Source organism: Aureococcus anophagefferens (genome assembly GCF_000186865.1).
Source record: "Aureococcus anophagefferens unplaced genomic scaffold AURANscaffold_3, whole genome shotgun sequence".
Taxonomy (NCBI): domain Eukaryota; class Pelagophyceae; order Pelagomonadales; family Pelagomonadaceae; genus Aureococcus; species Aureococcus anophagefferens.
This window is the reverse complement of record NW_008705563.1, coordinates 1,091,747-1,111,962: the sequence shown is the minus strand read 5'-3', so window position 1 is coordinate 1,111,962 and position 20,216 is coordinate 1,091,747. Positions and strand designations below refer to the sequence as shown.

At 66.4% G+C, this 20,216-nt stretch overlaps 4 protein-coding genes across 4 annotated transcripts in view; 2 read left to right on the top strand and 2 right to left on the bottom strand.

Moving 5' to 3' along the window:
• The window catches only part of AURANDRAFT_70846 (hypothetical protein), a gene marked incomplete at both ends in the record, with an annotated part of 16,306 nt that extends 2,259 nt beyond the window's left edge, over positions 1–14,047 (bottom strand). The window contains 3 exons of the mRNA XM_009035434.1: positions 15–877; positions 1,164–1,249; positions 1,638–14,047. Coding sequence (XP_009033682.1) covers positions 15–877; positions 1,164–1,249; positions 1,638–14,047 — 13,359 coding nt within the window. The remainder of the gene's footprint in view (positions 1–14; positions 878–1,163; positions 1,250–1,637) is intronic.
• A 401-nt stretch (positions 14,048–14,448) lies between these two features.
• Positions 14,449–16,260, top strand: AURANDRAFT_61677 (hypothetical protein; the record flags this gene model as incomplete). The annotated part of the gene is made up of 1 exon (XM_009035754.1): positions 14,449–16,260. The coding sequence occupies one exon, from the start codon at positions 14,449–14,451 to the stop codon at positions 16,258–16,260; it is 1,812 nt and encodes a 603-aa protein (XP_009034002.1).
• Positions 16,261–16,996: 736 nt separating this feature from the next.
• Positions 16,997–19,083, top strand: AURANDRAFT_4528 (hypothetical protein; the record flags this gene model as incomplete). The annotated part of the gene is made up of 2 exons (XM_009035291.1): positions 16,997–17,144; positions 18,650–19,083. Coding segments are annotated over 2 exons (582 nt in total), but the record flags the coding sequence as incomplete, so codon positions are not given.
• Positions 19,084–19,408: 325 nt separating this feature from the next.
• On the bottom strand, positions 19,409–19,915 carry AURANDRAFT_14382 (hypothetical protein; the record flags this gene model as incomplete). The annotated part of the gene is made up of 1 exon (XM_009035433.1): positions 19,409–19,915. A coding segment is annotated over one exon (507 nt), but the record flags the coding sequence as incomplete, so codon positions are not given.
• Positions 19,916–20,216: the final 301 nt, after the last annotated feature.

Below are 20,216 nucleotides of genomic sequence, written 5' to 3'. Positions count from 1 at the left end.
AGCAGCCGCGGCACGTTCTCCGGGCTCCGCGGCGCAGCGCGCGCCTTGAAGCCCCCGCGCTGCTCCAGCACGGTCCGGCGGCCCTTCCGGCCGCGGATGCGCGCCTGCAGGGCCGTCGCGGCGCCGTGGGTCTGCTTGTGCTCGCGGCGCTTCTCGTGCACGGTCCGGCGCCCCCGGCGGCCGCGGATCCGCGCCTGGAGCTTCGTCGCCGCTCCCCGGCCGTCGTCGCCGCCGTCGTCGTCGTCGAGGATGCCGTCGAGCATGTCGCCGAAGTCGTCGTCGAGCGCCGCGGCCGCGGCGGGCGCCGCGGCGGCGGGCCGCTCCGCGGGCGCCTCGGGCGGCGGCGCCTCGCGGAGCGGCGTCGAGGAGCCGTCGCGGAGCGGCGTCTCGGGCTCCTCGAACGCGTCCTCGTAGTCGTCGTCGTAGTCGTCGTCGTCGTCGTCCGCCTCCTCGGGCGCGGGCGCGGGCGGCTCCGGCCGCGGCGAGCCGTCGCCGTCGAGGAGCCCGTCCAGCAGGTCGCCGAGGCCGTCGTCGAGCTGCGACGACAGCTTCCGCAGCGCCTCCGACTCCGGCGCGGGCCCCAGCGGCGCGGGCGGCACGACGGCGCCGCTCGGCGTCGGCGCGTCGAGGATGCCGTCCAGGATGTCGCCGAGGCCGTCGTCGTCGTCGCCGCCGGCGACCGCGATGGGCGCGACGGGCGCCTCGGGCGCGAGGTGGCGCACCTCCGACGGCAGGCCGTCGTCGCGGAAGTCGCCGTCCTCGTAGGCCAGCGACAGGCGGCCGTCGGGCGCCACCGCGACGATCGTCGCGTTGTACCACTCCTCGTCCTCGGGCCAGAGGGCCTCGACGGCGTCGCCGACCCGGCAGACGCGGGGGGCTGCCATCACCCGGCGGTTTGGTGGCTTGGGTTCGTTATTCTTGACTTTTATTAGTAGCAGGCCACAGCATGATGGTCTGGCGCTGAGAGGATGCCCAGATGCTGAGCCGAGGCGGTGGCCAAAAGCACGCGCGCACGCGCGACGTGTCCCAGACGCACGGCCGCCGTCCCGCGCGCGCGAGCTGCGGCGCCAGCGACCCCTACTGGGCCCACGCCCTGATGAACGCGCCCAGAAAAAAGTTCCTCTCGTCGGACGATTACTGGGGCAAGCCGCGCGGGCGCGCACAGCCGCCGCCGAAGCCGCGGCCCGCGCCGACGCCGCACGGCGCGCTCCGCGGCAGCCGGCTCTCGTTGGCGTCGCGGCACACCGTCCTGCGCTGCCCCATCCTCCAGGAGGGCGCCGGCGCGGCGGCCGCGTCGGCCGCGGACTGGGCGCCGGTGCCCTTCAGTCCGTTGACCCGCAGCCAGTCCTACGACCACTACTTCGCGAGCGCCGACTCGACGCTCGCGCCGTCGAGGACCGCCGTCGCCGTGCTCCCGGCGCTCGCGGCCGGCCGCGCGCCGCCGCGCCGGGGCAAGTCCGACTCGTCGGCGTGGCGCACGGAGTATCGCGTGCGGTTCGCGGAGTAAGGCAACTCGGCTTATGGAACGGCGCTTGGGGCCGGGGCGCGGCCCGGTCGTCGGCGCGCGCGCGGGAGGGGGGGGCGCGCGCGCCTAGTCGTCCGTCTGCATCATGAGCGCGGTGCCCGTGAGCGTCCACTTGGACTTGGGCTCCGCGGTTTTCAGCGTGGCGAGGAAGATGTAGGTGGGCCCGCGCATGGTCGTGATGAAGACGGGGCACTCGTAGATATCGTCGACGTGCCTCAGGTAGCCGACGGCCGAGGGCTCCCAGGTGACCTGGACGGGCACGGCCTTGATGTAGAGCACGGGCATGGGGGGCATGAGCTCCTTGAGCCGCGACTCGAGGAGCACGCCGCCGACGGACGCGCCGCCGAACTCCTCGGCCTCCTCGACCTCGTCGCCGACGGGCCACCGCGCGCCCTCGATGAAGAGGCCGTGGACGAAGGCGCCGGACTCGGGGAACTCGGCGGGCTGGGGGATGGCGTCGGGGGTCACGTACGTCGTCACGTGCGTCTCCTGCGTCATCTTGTCCAGCGGCTGGCCCGTCGCGCGCGACGTCACCTGCGTGACGCCCGTGAGGTAGGCCATGGGGTTGAAGAGGCCGCTGAGCCAGACGGAGATGGGCGTCACGAGCTCTTCCGTCCAGGCGGCGAGCTGCGCGTAGCGCGCGAGCATGTCCGCGAACTGCGTGACGAGGCCCTTCTTCGAGGGCCACGCGTTCTTCTCCCACGTGCACTGCGCGAAGGGGTTGCGGCCCGGCCACTGGTTGATGAGGAAGGCGCTGCACAGGTCCTCCATGGCCTGCGTCATGTTCAGCTGGCCGCCCAAACCCTTCTCGAGCTCCATGAGCGTCCGCCCGATCTCGCCGATGAGCACGTTCATGCGCCGGCACTCCTGGAGCGCGCAGACGATGTAGGGCCCCTTGTCCGGCTCCTCGAGCAGGGGCTCGGCCTTGCGGCCGATCGTGAGCATCTCGAGCACCTCCGGGCACCGCTCCTTCAAATCCGTCATCGTCGCCTTGATGATGCTCGTCGAGTCGCCGCCGCCGCCGCCGGAGCCGCCGCCGAGCGACATGATCGTCGCGAAGAGGTCCGCCGTCGACGACGTCAGGTACCCGATCTCCGCGTTCGGGTGGAGGCCGAACTGGGGCGGGCTCTCCTCCGGCAGCTCCGCGTTGACGTACGTGAGGTAGTCGTCGTAGTTGAGCGTCGTCGGGTCCGGCGACTTGAACTTGGGGCCCAGCTCGAGGCCCTCGCGCAGCGCCGGGAGCATGAGCACCAGGAGGTACGTGTTGCACGTCCGCCGGTCCCAGGCGTCCGTGATGTGGCCGCCGTACATGATCTCGCCGAAGATGTACCGCAGGTCGTCCCAGGGCACGCCCTCGTTCGCGTCGAGGTAGCTCGAGAGCACGTTCGAGCAGATCACGAGGTCGCCCGTGTTGAAGGAGTACTTGCGGCTCCAGCCCTGGGCGCCGAAGCGGCGCCGGCCCAGGACGATGGCGTGGAACCAGCACAGCGAGAAGAGGCAGCTCTTGAAGTCGTCGGGCTTCGTGCACGCGTCGATGCGGCCCTGGTTGAAGTTGTCCCAGGCCCGCGTCAGGTTCGACTTGATGTCCGCCGGCGCCTCGTTGGACACCTTGACGCAGGACTGGAGCAGCGACTCGGGCATGTTCTTCATGCCCGCCATGCCCGGGGGCTCCGCGGAGATGAAGCACCGGAAGTCGTCGTGCGCCGACTCCTGGACGACCTCGAGCAGGCGCTCGAGCTGGGGCACCCAGGACGTCATGAGGTGGCAGTTCTGGAGCATGACCCAGCCGCCCGTCTTCGCGAAGCGCTCGAGGACGGCCTCCGCGGGCTTCTCCTGGCCCTGGCCCATGGAGATGTTGCAGAAGAGGCCGTTGTCCTGGCTGATGTTCAGCTCCTTGCCGAGGTCCTCGACCCAGGGCGTCGGGTCGACGCCGGGGAAGAGCACGAAGAAGACGGGCGTCTGCGACGACGTCTCGTCGTACGTCGCGGGCATGTTGAACGGCGCCTGGAAGACGTAGTCGTTGCCCATGGTCTCGCCGATGTAGAGGCGGAGCGCCGTCGACACGCGGTCGGGCCGCAGCGCGCGCAGGAGGATCAACCGGTCGAAGGGCGTCAGCAGCTTCTGGTAGTCGCCCGGCAGCTTCGCGTTTTCCGGCGTCGCGTTGTCGAACCACGCGAGCCACTCGTCGGAGTCGCTGTGCATGTTGTCGCCGAGGCCGTTGAAGCGCTTGAGGCCCTCGAGGGCCTTGACCTTGGGCCAGATGGCCTCGGGCATCCACTCGTGGAGCGGCCCCATGTTGCCCGGGTCCGTCGCGATCTTGCCGAGGTAGAGGTAGCCGACGTCGTCGGCCGAGAGCACCTCGTCGCTGACGGCGATGCGCAGCGTGACCATGGTCGCGATCGTGAGCTTGTCCTTCTCGAAGAGGCCCCGGCGGATGTAGTTGAACGTCGTGAGCGTGATCGAGTTCATGAGCACGACGCACCGCGCCGCGAGCTCCTCGTCGTTCAGCTCCACGACCTCGGCCTCCTCCTCGGGGGGCACCTCCTCGCCGTCCTCGTTGACCTCGACGGCCTTCTTCGCCGTCACCAGGTCGATGCCGCGGTAGAAGACCTTCGTGAACGCCGCGAGACTGTAGACGTAGTACGAGTGGATCTTCGCCAGGTCGTTCATGAGGAAGAAGAGCTGGGACGACCGGTCGGCGACGGACTTGTACTTGTTGGACGTGATCCGAATGTTCGCCTGCGTCTCGTTGGCGATCGCGGACTTCTTGTTGATGTCGATGGAGATGCGCTTCGTCTCCTCGAGGCCCTCGATGAGGTCCACGTCCTCCGTGATGTCGCCCTCGGCGTTGGCGAGCTTCTCCAAGATGGAATCCTCGAGCTCCTTCATCTTGATCTTGAAGCCGTTCTGCTGCTTGATGAGCGACTCCGCGAGCTCCGCGAGGTCCCCGCGCTCCTTCTGCACCACCAGGGTCAGGAGCTGGTCGCTGAGGCCCGCCTGGGTCACCGTGAAGTTGATGAGCGTCGTCTCCGCCTGGATCTCCGGCGGGTAGTGCGGGTTCGACAGCTTCGTGTGGAGGTACAGTCGGAAGTTCGGGTGGAACTCGACCTCCGAGTCGCCGACCTTGACGTAGAGCGTGCGGCCGCGCTTGATCGTCGCGCGCTGGATGATGGGCGACAGCACGGCGTCCAATGACTCCGAGAGATTTTCGATCAGGATCGTGTGGCCGCTCTCGAGCGCGCGCTCGAGCTTGCGCATCATGTCCTTCTGGCCGAGGCGGACGATCTGTAAATTGCGCGCGGGCGCGGACTCCTTGTTCCGCAACCACGAAATACCCTGGAGCTGGGGGTCGATGATCAGGGGCCAGCGCGACGTGTTGCACAGGATGGAGCCGTTCTCCGTCGACACCGCGTCCGCCGGTAAGGAATCTTGATTCCACACGGCGATCTCCGCGTCCGTCGTCAGGATGGAGATGGGATCGAAGGTCGGCGACATGGGCATCTCCGGCGCGCCCTCCGCCGGCGCCTCGGCGCCGCCGTTGAAGGACTTGATGAGGTACGCGAAGAACTTCTCCTGCATCAGGATGTCGCGGAACGACTTCGTGAAGGGCCCCGCGTAGGAGATGAACGACGACGCGAGGAGCACGTCGCCCGTGAGCAGGTTCTTCGACGCCTCCATCTGGATGACGCTCTCCTTCCAGCGCTCGTTCTCCGACGCGAGGGCCGACGTGAGGCGCTGCGCGAGGTCGAGCTTCCGCTGGCCCTTCTCCACCGCGTCGAGCGCCTCCTGCTTGTCGCGCTCGGCGACGTCCAAGTTGTCCGTGAGGATGGCCAGCTTCGACTGGAGGTCCGCGACCTTCTCGTTGACGGCCTTGAGCTTCGCGTTGGCCGCCTCGAGCTGCGCGTTCGCCTCGGCGAGCGCGATGCGCTTCGGCTCGACCGTGATGACGATGTCGTAGTACGTGACGATGTTCAAAACAAAGGCCGTCAACCCCGCGGCGGCCGAGTTCTTGCCCGCGATGATCTCGACCTTGAAGTGCTCCAACGCCAAATAGGGCCGGATCTCCTTCATCTGCGTCGTCAGGTCCACGGACTCGTCGACCTTGACCTTGATCATCTTGAGGTACTCGATGTACTCCTTGATGTTGCCCAGGCACTGCTTCTTCGCCGCGTCCCAGGAGCGGTCCTTGACCTTCTTCTTGTTGTGGAGCACGGCCGGGTAGATGTCCGCGAGGAGGATCATCGTCGAGATGAAGATGTCGTCGACGCCCGCGGGCGGCTTGATCATGGACTTGCACTCGGCCAGCGACTTGGCGTCGAGGGAGTCGAGGGCGGCCATGGCGGCCTCGACGGCGGGCTCGGCCTTGGCCAGATCCTCCGCCGTGGACCGCTGCTTCTCGCCGACGTCCTTCTGCACGACCGCGACCTTGGCCGCCTCCTGCTCCGCGCCCGCGGTCTCGACCTCGACGATGGCCTTCTCCTTGGACACGACCTCGGAGATGCCCTCGGCCTTGGTCTTCTTCTGCTCCGCGTCCTCGAGCGTGATTTTGAGGGAGGCCTCGATCTCCGTGACCGCGTCGGACGTCTCCTGCATCTTCTTGAGGCCGCTCTTGAGGCGCGTGATGCTCTTGTCGCTGTCCTCGCGCTTGTGTTCGAGCAGCACCTGGTAGAGCTTGAGGAGCTCGAGGAAGGACTTGGGCGTCGTGTAGACGTGGCGCCGCTCCTCGGACTGGAACCGCTTCGCCAGATTGTTGACCTCGATGAACGAGTAGGGCATGAACTTCTCGATGACCGTGCGGTGCGCCGCCGTGCCGACGTCGATCTCCTCGAGGAAGCGCTGGCCGACGCTCAGCAGCGCGTCCTCGGGCCAGGGCTGGAACCAGTCGATGACCGTCGAGTTGACGAGCGCGGGGAACTTTCTAGACCGGTTCCGGAAGTCGTCGCCGACGGGCGAGAAGGCGAGGACGACGTGGAGGTTGCGGCGGATCTCCGTGATGAAGTAGTCCCAGCAGTTGGCGCGCGTCTGCTCGAGGCCCGCGGCCTTGACGCGGTTCGCGACGGAGTTGACGATGTTGTCGACCTCGTCGACGGCGAACAGATCCGGGATGTTGCCCGACGCGAGCAGGTCGTTGATGTAGATGAGGAACCGCTCGTTCGTGATCTGCGAGTCCGTGAGGAGGAACATGACGCCCTCCTCCTTGAGGCCCGCCTTGTTGTACATGCCCTTCAAATCGTCCTTGAGGTCCGTGATCGAGTACGACGACGAGATGACGATCTGCGTGACCGTGTAGTGGCAGATGAAGGCGGCGAGGCGCGACAGCGACTGCTTGCCCGAGCCGCCGACGCCCACGAGCAGCGCGTGGCCGCCCTCGTTGAGGACGATGCGCGAGATGCGCGCGACGTGCTTCATCGCGTCCTCGAACAACACCAGGTCCATGACCGCGTTCGACTCGTTGTAGAGCTCCAACGCGCCCTCGAGCGTGTGGAGCATCTTGTCGATGCCCGTGATCTGGTCGTAGATGGGGTCCTCGATGTCCTCGCAGAAGTGGCAGAAGATGAGGGGCTCGCTGTTCTCCTTCGCGTAGAACTTGTCCACGGGAAACTGCTGGAAGAGCTTGCGCGCCTGGCCCTGGGCGAGGTCGTTGTACTTGCGCAGGTCCTCGGGCGACACGAGGCGGTCGCCGTAGACGCGCTCCGACTCGTGGAGCCAGAGGTGGACGAGCTTCTCGCCCGTCGTGATCTGCTCCGCCTGCGCGACGAGCAGGCCCTGGAAGACGTTCGCGAGGTGGCGGATGTTGAACTCGTAGTGGAAGTTCGTCGCCGTCTTGCGGAACTTCTCCATGACCTCCTTGTGCAAATTCATCGCCGCCTTGATGATGTTGTCCTTGAGCGACGCGACCTCCGCGGGGAAGTCGGCCTTGAGGTGGCCCATCAGGAACGTGTCGTAGATGACGTTGAGCGACGACCGCGACGGCATGCCGATGGCGAAGGTCACGAACCAGCGCTGGAGGCGCGGGTTGATGACGAAGGAGCCCGCCGTCGGGTTCATGCACGCGACGACCTGGGTCTTGGAGATGTTCTTCACCGGGTTCTGCGCGAGCTTCGTCATGTCGTAGATGTGGCCGTACTCCATCTGCTGCCGGAGGAGCGCGATGGCGCTCTGCGTGTTGTAGGAGTCGACCTCCGGCAGGTTCAGGTCGTCGACGAAGTAGACGAGGTAGGCCTGGCCCGGCGGGCCGAAGTTCGTGCCCGTCTTCTTCTCTAACGGTAAACACATCGTGTTCTGGAGCACGTCCGACGTCGTGTAGAAGTTGAAGTTGATCGTCGCGGAGAGGATGTCCGTCGGGTTCTGGTCCTTGAGCATGCCCATGACCTGCTGCGTCTTGCCCGTGCCGCTCGGGCCCGCGAGCATGACGGGGTGGTGGTTCTTGACCATGTCGGACATCCAGAACGCGACGGAGCACGTCTCGGCCGTGGGCACGGTGATCTGGGCCATGTTCATCTTCTCCGTGTCGAAGTCGATGTGGTAGAAGAAGGGGCTCTTGCTCCACTGCTCGAACTGGTTCGACTTGGGCTCCAAATAGTAGTCGAAGACGGAGTTCGACGCGCCGCGCGTCGGGAACTTGACGTTCTTCCACTGGCCCCGCCAGTAGTCCGAGAGGAGCGCGCGGTACTGGACGCCGTCGTCGCTCTGGCCCAGGGGCGACCCCAAAGCCCAGATCAGGCAGAAGTTGAAGACGATCTCGAGCGCCTCGCGCGTGCCCGTGTTGTCCGGTTTCAGGAGGAGCGCGAGCATGTAGAGGAGCGACTGCACGAGGTTCATGTCCTCGAGGGGCAACACGGTTTTGATGTTCAGCTTCATCCAGTCGAGCGACTCGCCGACGTACTCCGCGCAGATCTCGCGGAGCCACTCCTTGCACTCCTCCGACTCGGGCCGCTGCTTGATCCACGCGGCGATGAGCGACCGCCACTGCGAGCCCTCGTTCGTCGAGATGTAGAGGATGCCCGCGCGCGACACGGTCGCCGGCGTCGCGTGCTTGAGGTCGCGGATCTCGAAGATCATGCGCATGTGGGGCTTGAGCGGGATGCGCTCGTTCGACGCGAGCGTGAGCATGCGGTTGTCGTCCATGACCGAGTTCATGGACTCGATCCAGTTCGCGTCGAGGTCGCCGTCGAGGAGGATCCACTTGGGCAGCTCGTCCTCGATGCGGCCGAGGTTGCGCATGACCACGGACAGGAGGCCGTCGCGCCACTCGCGCGTGGCCATGGAGATGAAGCCGTAGAGCTCCTCGGTCTTGACGGACTTGGGGTTCACGTCCTTGATCATCGTCGTGAGCTTCTCCGGGTCCATGATCTTGCGCGCCTGGGCGAGCGTGCGCCAGCACTGCGACTTGCCCGCGCCCGCGGGGCCCATGACGAAGACGCAGTGGCGGATCGCGAGCAGCTCCTCGAGTTGCACCGTCTTGAGGCAGAACTCGTCGTCCGGGTCGAGGCCCAGGTCGCCGCAGGCCTTGACGATGGCGTCCTCGAGGTTCATGTCGCGCTTCCGCTCCGGGTTGATGCCCGGGAAGAGGTCGCCTAAAAGGCCGAAGAAGACGACCTGGTCCTCCTTGACGATCTTGGGAATGTTCGAGTCGCGGAGCGCGCGCATGAGGATCGAGTCCTCCGGCAGCTGCGGGTCCGCGCGCTTCATCGTCCCCGCGATGACGAGCACGGACTTTACAGCCCGTAAACCCCAGTCGTAGTGGAGCTGCTTCGACAGGAGCTCCTTGAGCAGCGAGTAGAGGCCGTAGAACTTGGACGCGAGCGACTTCGCGTCGACGAAGCCCTGGGCCATGAGCATGTTCTCGCAGATGAGCACGAGGTCGGGCACCATGACCGTCATGGGCCGGAACAGCGCCTTGAGCCCCTCGGGCAGCTCCGAGCGGCCGAGGTAGCCCGGGTTCATCGTGATGAACGCGCCGCACGTCGGGTCGAGCGACACCTCGTCGCCCTCGACGGTGACGCGCGCGGCCTCGGCCTTGATGCCGTCGCAGACGGCCTTGAACTGGACCGTGCACACGCTCAGCACCTCGGGGATCAACCGGTTGAACTCGTCGAAGCAGCCCCAGGAGCCCGACGACCCCAGGCCCTTGAAGATGTTGCCCAAGCCCTTGTAGTCCATCTCCGGCGAGCAGTTGAAGACGTAGCAGCACTTGGCCAACGCCGACGCCAAATCCTTCGTGGACTCCGTCTTGCCCGTGCCCGCGGGGCCCGCGGGCGCGCAGCCCATCTTCAGGTTCAGCGCCTGCGTCGCCGTCACGTAGATGCGGTCCGTCAGGGGCGTGATGACGAGTCGCGGCCCGTTGCCCAGGTACTCGTAGTCGTAGGGCAGGATGGCGTCGCAGATGGCGATCTCCGCGCGCTGGCCCGACTCGGAGCGCAGGTGCGGGTCGCGGCCGATGTGGCTCGCGTAGCTCGGTGGCACGCGGAACTTGTGCTTGAGCTGGGACTGCCACTGGAAGGCGGACACGACGTTGACGCGCTCGCGCACCAGCTTCTGGACGATGTCGCGGCCGTGGGCGTCCATGGTGATGCAAACCATGATGCGCGTCCGGTTCTCGCCGTCGAGGTCGCCCTGCGTGAGGCGCACCAAATCGCCGAGCTGGTCGATCTGGAGGACGTTGTACTCCGCCAGCGCGGCCTCGTTGCCCGCCTCGATCTTCTCGAAGGACTCCTCGACCTCCTGGACGTAGTTGATGGCCAGCGTCAGCAAGATGATCTGCGCGGGGTCCGCCGGGCGCGCGCCGTCCTCGTCCTTGGCCATGACCCAGTGCTTGCGCTCCATCTGCGCGTAGCGGATCACGGACCGCTTGAGATTCTGGAAGAGCGTCGACTTCATGGCGTCTAAAACGGTCTGCATGTAGATCTCGACCTTGCCCTCGAGCGGGACCGCGGGCTCGAAGGGCGTGTACTCCTTGCCGACGTCCGCGACCCAGCCCACGGCCATGGGGCGGTTGCTCGCCGTCCGGTTCTCGGGGTCGAGGCGCAGCGTCTTCGTGGAGAGGTAGATCTTGGACGTGTGGATCATGACCTTCTCCGGCTGCGAGCCGTTCGAGAGGATGTCGAGCAGGTCCGCCTCGGACGTGAAGTAGTAGCGCGGGAACTGGCGCCGGCGGCCGTCGAGGAAGTCGGCCAGCGATTTTTTACACAGGTCCAGCCCGCCGAGCTCGCCCTCGAGGCGAGACAGGAGGCCGTCGACGTTGCAGGCCTCCTTGATGTTCTTCACCTCCCACGCGGACGTGAGCACGTCCTTGATCTCGACGTCGATGCCCGCGAAGCGCTCCGCGTCGACGGGCAGCTCGCGCTTCACCTCGTCGGAGTGGATGAAGAGGGGCTCGAGGTAGGACCAGGTGCGCTGGATCTCGTTGATCGTCGTGTAGACGTCGGAGATGGTCACGAGCGCGACCTGCCAGCTCGCGACCTCCTTCTCGAACTGCGCGATGTAGCGGCTCGCCATCATGCCCTGGACCGTGAGCTGGTCGTTCTCCAGGGACTCCCAGTCCTCCTCCTGGACCTTGAGCAGGGGCACCTCCGTGCCCTTGTACATGTCCGCGAGGAACTCGATCTGGCGCCACCGCTCCGTGAGGCTCTCGAGGTTGACCTCGATCTTCTCCTCCTTCGTCGCCTGGTCGCAGATCTCCTCGACGTCCGCGTTGAACTCGTGGAGGTTGAGCGAGAGGAGGCCGCCGAGCTGCAGGTCCTCGTCCTCGTAGGGCGGCGTGAACTCCTTGCCCGTCGCCTTCCGGAGCAGGTCCCAGTGGCGCGGCCGCATGGCCTTGGACCGCAGCGCGGTGATGAGCGGGATCGTGTTGATGAAGTCCTTGATGGCGCGCGACGTGTCCTTGTAGAGCGGGCACCAGCGGATGGTCTTGTTGAGGCCGCTGAGCTTCTTCGTCTGCGCCTTCGCGCCGTCCTCGAGGTCCTCGATCTCGAGCTCGCGCCAGAGCAGCGCCTTGGCGTCCGTGATGAAGCACGTGATGTCCTCGGACACGCCCCAGGCCGCGCGCATGAAGTCGACGGTCTTCTGCATGGTCTGCAGGATCTCCTGCGACTTGTTGATCTTCTCCGGGAACTCGAAGACCGCGCAGAGGTGCGCGTTCTTCTCGAGGATCTTCGTCTCCTCGACGAACTCCTTCTCGTTCTTGTCGAGCATCTTGAGCGCGTCGTCGTGGCCCACCTCCATGGAGAAGACCTTGGACCCGCGGAAGGACTCGTCCAAATCCTTGATCTTCTGCTCGTACTCCTCGATCCAGCCGACGGTCTTGTTCGCGAAGTGGATCGTCGTCGGCGTGATCGCCGTCGCCGTGGGCTCCACGAGCGCGAGGACCTCCGTCCAGTCGACGATGGCCTTGCCGAGCTGGTCCATCATGCGGTCGACCTGGTTGCCCCGGCTCTTGAGATGCGCGAGCGCGACGCGCGTCGTGTCGATGCAGAGCGCGTACTGCTCCGACATCTTCTCGATATCTCTCAAATGCTCCTTGCCCTCGATGAGGGGCGCGATCGCATCATAATTCGTCGGGTCGAGCTTCTGGAGGCCGCGCTTCTTCTTGTTCGAGAACTCGCGGATCTCCTTGATCTTGTTGAGCACGTCGTTCGTGACGATGGGCCCGTCCATGGAGTTGTTGAAAGATAATAATTCGTCGGACGGCTCCGTCTCGCCCTCGCTCAACCGGATGTCCTTCGGGTTCTTCTCGATGTACTCGTCGCGGTCGACGCACGTCATCTGGAAGGGCGACCCGCGCACGGGGCCCGCCTTGCCGTCGAACGTGCCCATGAACTCGATGGTGATCGTGTAGGTGCCGACGACGGGCGCCGCGAAGGCCGCCACGTAGGTGCCGTCGCCCGAGTCGGACAGCTCCACCTGGACCTTCAATTCCTCCGCGTCCGTGCACTCGGGCTCGATCGCGAACTGCGGGTCGAAGTCGTGGTCCTTGTCCGGCTTCGTCTCCTTGACCTCGATGTCCAAATCCTTGAGCTCGTCGGGCTGCGCCGGCGGCTCGATGCGGATGGAGAACTCGTCCATGCCGCAGGACCGGTTGTTGCCGTGCTCGTCCTTGGCGACGATGCAGATCGTCGTCGGGTTGCCCGCGATGCAGCCGTTGACGAGGCCCGGGCCAAAAGCCAGGCACTGCGACGCGTCGGTCACGGAGAAGTAGGACATCTTCACCTTGGAGTTCGTCAACGGCTTCGGGCCGATGGACACGCGGCACTCGATCTCGACGGCGCCGTAGTGCTCGTAGTTGGGCGTCTCGAACGTGATGGTCTGGTCGTCGATGACCGTGCCGCAGGAGCCGACCTCGAAGCCCTTGGGGCAGGCGTAGCGCACCGTGACCTCGCCCTTGACCGTGGAGAAGCCCATGCCCCGCAGCTCCACGAGCGTCGACCCCGTGACGGGGCCGATCGTGGGGGAGATGTCCTCGACGGAGTAGGGCGGGCCGACGACGGCCGCGACGTTGCAGACGGCCATGTCGCCGTGCCAGGAGTGGCGCCAGCCCCCGTACAGGACCATGGTGCCCTTCTTGTCGTCGTAGGCCATGGGGCTGTCGGACCGCGGGATGGGGATGTCGCCGACGGTCTCGGGCCGGACCCAGACGTTCTCGCCGCACTCCAAGACCATGATGTCGTTGCAGTACTCGCCCGTGGGCGTCTTGCCCTCCACCAGATCGCCCGAGTTGCCGCCGAAGACGAAGATCTTCCAGAAGGGCACCGCGAAGACCGCGACGGCCGTGAAGTTCCACCGCGGCGGGCCCCAGTAGTCCGGACCGGACGCCATCGCGGGCTGCGACCAGGCCTTGGTCGCTAAATCGACGACGTGCACGTCGTCGAACTGGCGCGACGAATTCCAGCCGCCCATCACGTAGAGCTGGCGGTCCTCGATGGACAGCAGCTGGTGGCCGGACCGCGCCTCCGGGGGTTCGCCCGTCGTCTCGACCTCCTCCCACTCCATCGTCTCCATGTCCAGGCTGTGCAGGTCCGCGAAGTCGCGGCGCGAGAAGCCGGACCCGCCGTAGCCGCCGAAGATCATCAAAGCCGACCCGACGAGCGTCGACGCGTGCGCGCCGCGCGGCTGGGGCACGCCCGCCCACGGCCGCTTCAGCGACGGCAGCCCCGACTGGTCGGGCACCGTCTCCGCGGGCGGCGGCTGGGACCACTTCTCGCTCTTCGTGTCGTAGAGCCAGAGGTCGTTGAAATAGCGCGACACCTTGTCCGCGCTAAAGCCGCCAAACACGAGCATGGTGCGGTCGTTGTACATGTGCGCCGTGTGGTGCCACCGCGGCGCGGGCGCGGCGCCGCCGTCGCCCGCGGGCACCTTCGACCAGTAGAAGAAGGACTTGTCGCTCATGTCCAGCTTGTACAGCTCGTTGTTCGGCCCCGGCGGGCGCCGCTTGTCGCAGCCGCCGAACATGTACGCGAACTCGCCCGCGATCACGAGCGTGTGCGCGGACCGCGGGCTCGGCCGGTCCTCGCCCTCCTGCCGCATGGGCGCCCTGCGCGCGGTCCGCCGTTACGTTGTTTCCTTCGCGGCGACGGCGGGCGCGCGCGCCCCCCCCCCGGTCGAAAAAAACGTCCCCCCCCGCGCGCGCGCTCCGGGCGCTCCTTTCTCGCGCGCGCGCGGTCGCGCGCCCCGCCCTGTTTCGTACGCCGCGCCGCGCCACGTCATCACCGCGGGGGTCTGCATGGTGGCGAGCTCCCCGGCGCGGCGCCCGACGAAGCCCCGCGGCGCTTCTCAGTCGGTCGCGGCCAAGCTGCCCCGCTGGACCAAAGCCAGCTCCCGTCGTTATGTGGAAAACTAGCGCTTGGGTGCAGGCCGCCAAAGGATACGAGGCCAAAATTGTCGAATCTGTTATTTATCTCTCCGAGGTGTGGGCAGCCCTCGTCGTCATGTCGTTCTACCGGCCGCGGGCGTCGAAGATCGTCGTGCCGCCGCCGGACCACCTCATGCGGCCGCCGGACATGCGGTCGAAGCCCGCGGCGCCGCCGCCGACGCGCGCGTCGGCGCCGCGGTTCCGCTCGGCGGGCGCCATGCGCATGGCGCCGAAGCAGCCGTCGGTGCCCGGCAGCATCGCGTCGCAGCCGTCCATGGACGAGTCGTCCGGCGGCTCCAACGAGGCGTCGACGCCGCGGGCCCGCGCGAGCGCCCAGTTCCCGACGCGGCCGCGGAGCGCGCCCGCGCGGCGGCCCAAGAAGCCGCACCGCGAGCCCGGCGTCGGGCTCAACCTGCCGCGCGACGGCGCCCGGGGCTACGGCGGCAAGGGCGGCAAGACGCCCACGAAAGGCCAGGTGCGCGACTGGCTCATCGACCTCCTCGCCGACGCCGAGAAGGCCACGGTGGACGAGATCGCGAAGGAGCGAGACGAGGGCGACGGCGGCGGCGACGCCGCGCTCGCGCGCGCGGACACGGGCCTGACGGCGCCGACGGCGGCGTCGGCGCACCACGCCCTCGCCGCCGCGGGCCGGCACCGCTACACGCGGAGCTCGTCGCCCTGGTGGGTCCGCGCGGGCCAGCTCGACGGCGGCGCCGTCGTGTTTTCCCAGCTCCGGGAATTACTGGCCGAAATGCGCGAGTCGCGCGCGCACGTCACCAAACTCGAGGCGCGCGTCCTCGACGCCGAGACGAACGACAAGGCCAAGGGCGAGCGCGTCGAACTACTGGAGGCGCAGCTCGCGGACGCGCGCGCGGCGCTCCGCAACGCGACGATGCGCCGCGAGTCCGCCGAGGCCGCGCGGACGTTGGCGGAAGCGAACCAGAAGAAGGCCGAGGCGAAGGCCACGGCCTGCGGCGTCGCGACGGAGCGCGCGGAGCAGCGCGTCGAGCAGATGCGCGTCGCGTCCGACAAGGCCTACGAGATGCTCGCCGCGCACGACACTTTGGTGTCCCAGAAGGAGGCCTTCCTCTACTGGCGCATGATGGCCTACAAGACGGGCATCGCCCACTGGCAGGCCATCCACGCGGCGACGGCGTCCGACCTGGCGACCGCGGGCAAGGACCGCGCGGACGTGGCCTCCGAGAACGACGCTCTAAAGGGCGAGATCGCGGCGCTCCACCTCGACCTCGCGAAGCTCCGCAAGGAGCTCCACGAGGCCCACGAGCTCCTGCGAAGCTTCCGCGTCGAGGAGCCGCGCCAGCGGCGAAGCGTCGTCTCCACGCTGACGAACGCGTACAAGGACGGGCCGCGCCGGTTCTCGCTGCCGGACCCCGAGGACATCCTCAAGCTCCAGGAGCTCGTCACGGTGGAGGAGAGCGAGGCCAGCAGCCACTCGACGCGCGACTCGCGGACGCTGACGACGGCGCACCAGGCCTTCGCCGCCGCGCTCCACCACCCGCACGCCGCGCCCCACGACCGCGCCGCGCCGCCGCCGCACGCCGCGCCGCTCCACGACGTCGACCCGAGCCGCTTCGCGGACGTGCCGTCGCCCGTCGCGTCCGTCCAGCACGAGGGGTCCAAGACCTTCCCCGCCGACGAGAACGAGAACCCGACGATCCGGCCGCCGGAGGTCCGCGTGAGCCCCAAGGGCAAGTTCGCCAAGGTCGGCCACGCGGTCCGCATGACGCTCGCGCAGCGCCAGACGTCCGCCGCGAAGAACATGCGCCGACACATGGGCAACAAGAAGCAGAAGCCCCAGCTCCGGAAGCAGCTCACGGCGCCGGGGCCCATGAACCGGGGGACCGTGTCGGGGTCGTCGCTGCTGTAATATGGCTTAGGGGCTCCAGGTTGGCGAGCAAGGCGAGGCGAGACCCGTCGAGACGATGGCCTCGGGAGACGATCGCGACGAGATGAAGGAGCCTGAGTGGATGGTGAAAAAGCGGGAGTATGAAGAGCGAATGGCCCGGGCGAAGAACGCGAAGCTCCGCACGCTCTGCACAATTTGCTCGGCGAAAGCGAAGCTCCCATGCCCCTGCGGCACGGCTCAATATTGTACAGTCGCCTGCCAACGCATCGACTGGCGCGACCGCGGCCACCGGACGGCGTGCAAGAAGATTCGGGATGATCGGGCGGCGGAGGCGGCGCGGGCAGAGGCGCCGACGCCCCCGAAGGAGGTCTTCTACGGCCCCGCGCCGCGGTCGCACGCCGACGAGGTCCGCGCGCGCATCGCCGCCGAACACGAGGCCGCTCGCGTGCGACGCGAGGCGAACCCGGAGCCGGAACCGGAGTCGGCGCGGTTTGGATCGCGGTGCCCGGTCTGCTTCGAGGACTGGGACGTGAATGGGGTGAACGTGCTTCGCGTCTGTTGCTGCCGGAAGATCTGCAGGTCGTGCGCTGTCAAGGTTCGAGACGGACCGTGTCCTCTCTGTCGCGAACCACCCTCTAAAAGCGACGCTGAGAGTCTGGCGCGGCTTAAGCATCACGCGGAAAGCGATGTGCCGGAGGCGATTGCTCGTTTGGGAAGGGCGTACCGCAATGGTGATTTCGGCCTCGTGAAATCGAGCGCAAAGGCGGCAAGGCTTTTCAAGCGCGCCGTGGAGCTCGAGAGCGTGGACGCAACATTGAGACTTGGGCACATGTACGAACATGGATACGGAGTCGAGCAGGACGCAAAGAAGGCGGACGAGCTGTATCGCGTAGCCGCTGATCGGGGTCTTGCGGACGCGCAGAATCTCTACATGAAGTTCTTGGTAAACAATGGTCGAAAGGAGGAAACCTTCCGCTACAACATGATGGCGGCACAGCAGGGTCACACCGAATCGGAATATTTGATGGGGCTGAGGTGTTGCCTCGGTTTCGGGACTGAGAAATGCTTGCAAGAATCTACGCGCTGGATCGTGCGCGCGGCGGCAAAGGGCTTTGAAAAAGCAATCGACACCATGAAGGAGGCGGAGCACCAGTATACTTGGGCAACTCAGTTGCACGACGAAAACGATCACGTGGGCGCATTTCGCCAATTCAAGCTGAGCGCGGACCAGGGCTTTGCGCTGGCCGTATTTGCCGTCGGCACCTACTACGAGGGGGGACTAGGCGGCGTGGACCTGGATATCGACGAGGCAAAACGCTGGTACGCGCGTTCTGATACTGAGGCGGCCAAATCTGCCCTCGCGGCCCTCGAGGACAAGGGCAAGAGCAAGGTAAGCCTCCGCCGCCGCCGCCGCCGCCGGGCCGCGCAAGCCGCGAAAAAGGGGGGGGCGGCCTGAGGCTCTCAGCGCCGAGACCCAGACCCATGTCGGTGCGAGGGGGGGCAACAATTACTCGTCGCCCCCGCGCTCCTCCTCGGATCTAGCCGAGACGCACTGGGATGCTGTAATATGGGCTCTTATTAGTCTTAGGGCTCGAGGCTGGCGATTGCGACTTTGTGGCGAGCTCGCGGTGTCGAGCAAGTCCGCCGCCACTGCGACGATCGGCGCCTTGTCCGTGAACGACCTTGTTCATAAACGACTAGCCTTGTAAACGCTTCCGCGAGACTGTGGACGCGCCCCCTGTGTCCGTAAGACTTCCCGACACACTACTCGAGTACTCAAGAGCCTCGCAGTGTCGCACGCTCGAAATTATGGACCCGGAGCTGATCAAGAAGAAGTTAGAATACGAGCGAAAGAAGGCCCGAGCGAAAGAGTTCCGGCTCCGCCTCACCTGCACAATTTGTGGAGCGAAACCGAAGACTTTGCTGAATTGTCCGTGCGGAACAACGCAATATTGCTCTACCGAGTGCCAACGAATCGACTGGCGCGACCGCGGCCACCGGAAGGCGTGCAAGAAGATCCGGTCCGAGCGCGCGGCCGAGGCGGCGCGGGCGGAGGCGCCGACGCCCCCGCCGTCGCCCCCGAAGGAGGTCGTCTACGGCCCCGCGCCGCGGTCGCACGCCGACGAGGTCCGCGCGCGCATCGCGGCGGAACACGAGGCCGCGCGTTTGCGGCGCGAGGCGAACCCGGAGCCGGAGCCGTTGTCGGCGCGGCTCGGGAACCGGTGTCCGATCTGCCTTGAGGAGTGGGACATGAACGTCGCGGGTTCGCTTCAATTCTGTTGCTGCCGGAAGGTCTGCGACTCGTGCAAAGCCAAGATTACCGGAAAGCCTTGTCCTCTCTGTCTCGTAAAGGACCCGAGATCTGACCAGGAGAGTTTGGCCCTCTTGCGTCGCCACGTGGAGAACGAAGTTCCGGAAGCGATCTACGTTTTGGGCTCGTTTTACATGGTCGGTCGCTACGGCCTCCAGAAAAATACGAAAAAGGCGGCCAAAATCTTTAAACGTGCCGTGGAATTGGGGAACGCAGACGCAATGTCGACGCTTGGGGCTTTGTATAAAGAAGGAAACGGTGTCAAGATTGATAAGAAGAAGGCGCTGCAACTCTGGTCCATGGCCTCGGATCGGGGCCACGCGTATGCGCAATTGAATATCGGAGTGCAGCTGCATATCAATGGGAAAGTCGACGAGGCGTTCCGTCTCTTTGAGCTTAGCGCACGACAAGGCTTAGCCCCTGCCGAATTTGAGCTCGGTCGCCGCTACGCCGCTGGAATCGGCGTCGAACCAGACCCGAACAAATGCGTGCACTGGCTCCGGCGGGCAGCCGCCAGGGGCGAACCCCGGGCCATCGACTTGCTCGCGCAGTTCGCCGCGGATCTAGCCAAGGCGGGTGCCGAGACGGGTACTGGCTCTGGCTATTACGACCCGAACGTGGACGCTTGGGATCTTCCCACGGACGTCCCCCGGACCTGGAACGCCGCGGACCACGATTTGAAAACCCACTAAGACGAGTGCGTGAATTTTAGGACGGCGGGGCGGCGGTGCCCGGCGGCTGGGGCTCGTCCGGCGGCGCGCTCACGGTGAGGCCCGCCACGTCCGGCGGCGCGTCCGCGGCGTCGCCGTCCGCGCCGAACGCCGCGGCGTCCGCGCGGAGCTCGGCCTTGGGCGCGACGATGGTCCACTCCGTCTTGCGGCCGTGGTCGTAGACGCGGCCCAGCGTCTCGCGGAGCGTGCCCTCGGCCTTGAGTTTCTGGTAGAGCCGGTAGAGCCGGAGCGCGGCGCGCGCGTCCTCGACGGAGTCGTGGTTGTCGTCCTGGATCACGTGGTCCAGCAGGTAGGAACACAGAAACCGGAGCGAGATCTTGCGCTCGCCCGGCCGGCTGAAGAGCTGGGCCGTGTCGATGACCTGGTCCGGGGGCACCGCGACGTTCATGACCCGGAAGTCGCTCTGGAGGCTGTGGCCCACCAGCACGCAGCCCGCGTCGACGAGGCGCCGCAGCTTCATGCAGACGACCGCGCGGCGGTACAGGTCGTGTTTGGAGGTGGCCGGGTCCAGGTCCTCCGCCGCGACGCCCGAGAAGCGCGTGTTGTAGTCGACGACGGTCTCCGTCTGCAGGACGTAGTCGTCGAAGAGCACGCGTTCGTCGCCGTCGACGACGGACAGCCGCGCGAGCGACATGCGGCCCAGGGACGTCGTCACGCGGGACCCGTCGCGCCTCACGGAAGTGTCCGCCGACTCGACGGAGACGTACTCGGAGTCCAGCGCGACGATGCCGCCCGCGGCCGGGAACCTGTGCCGAAACCAACCACTGGTTTGGGGGGTCCCCACCAAACTTGAGAATTCTCTAGCTCGGTCAAATCAAAGTCGATTCGGCTGATTTTTGGACGGATCGATCGCTCTCGTCGAGTTCTCGAAGCACAGTGAAAGAGTCTGGTCCAAATCGTTCGAATACGCTCACATGAAGTCGGGTGAAGATTGG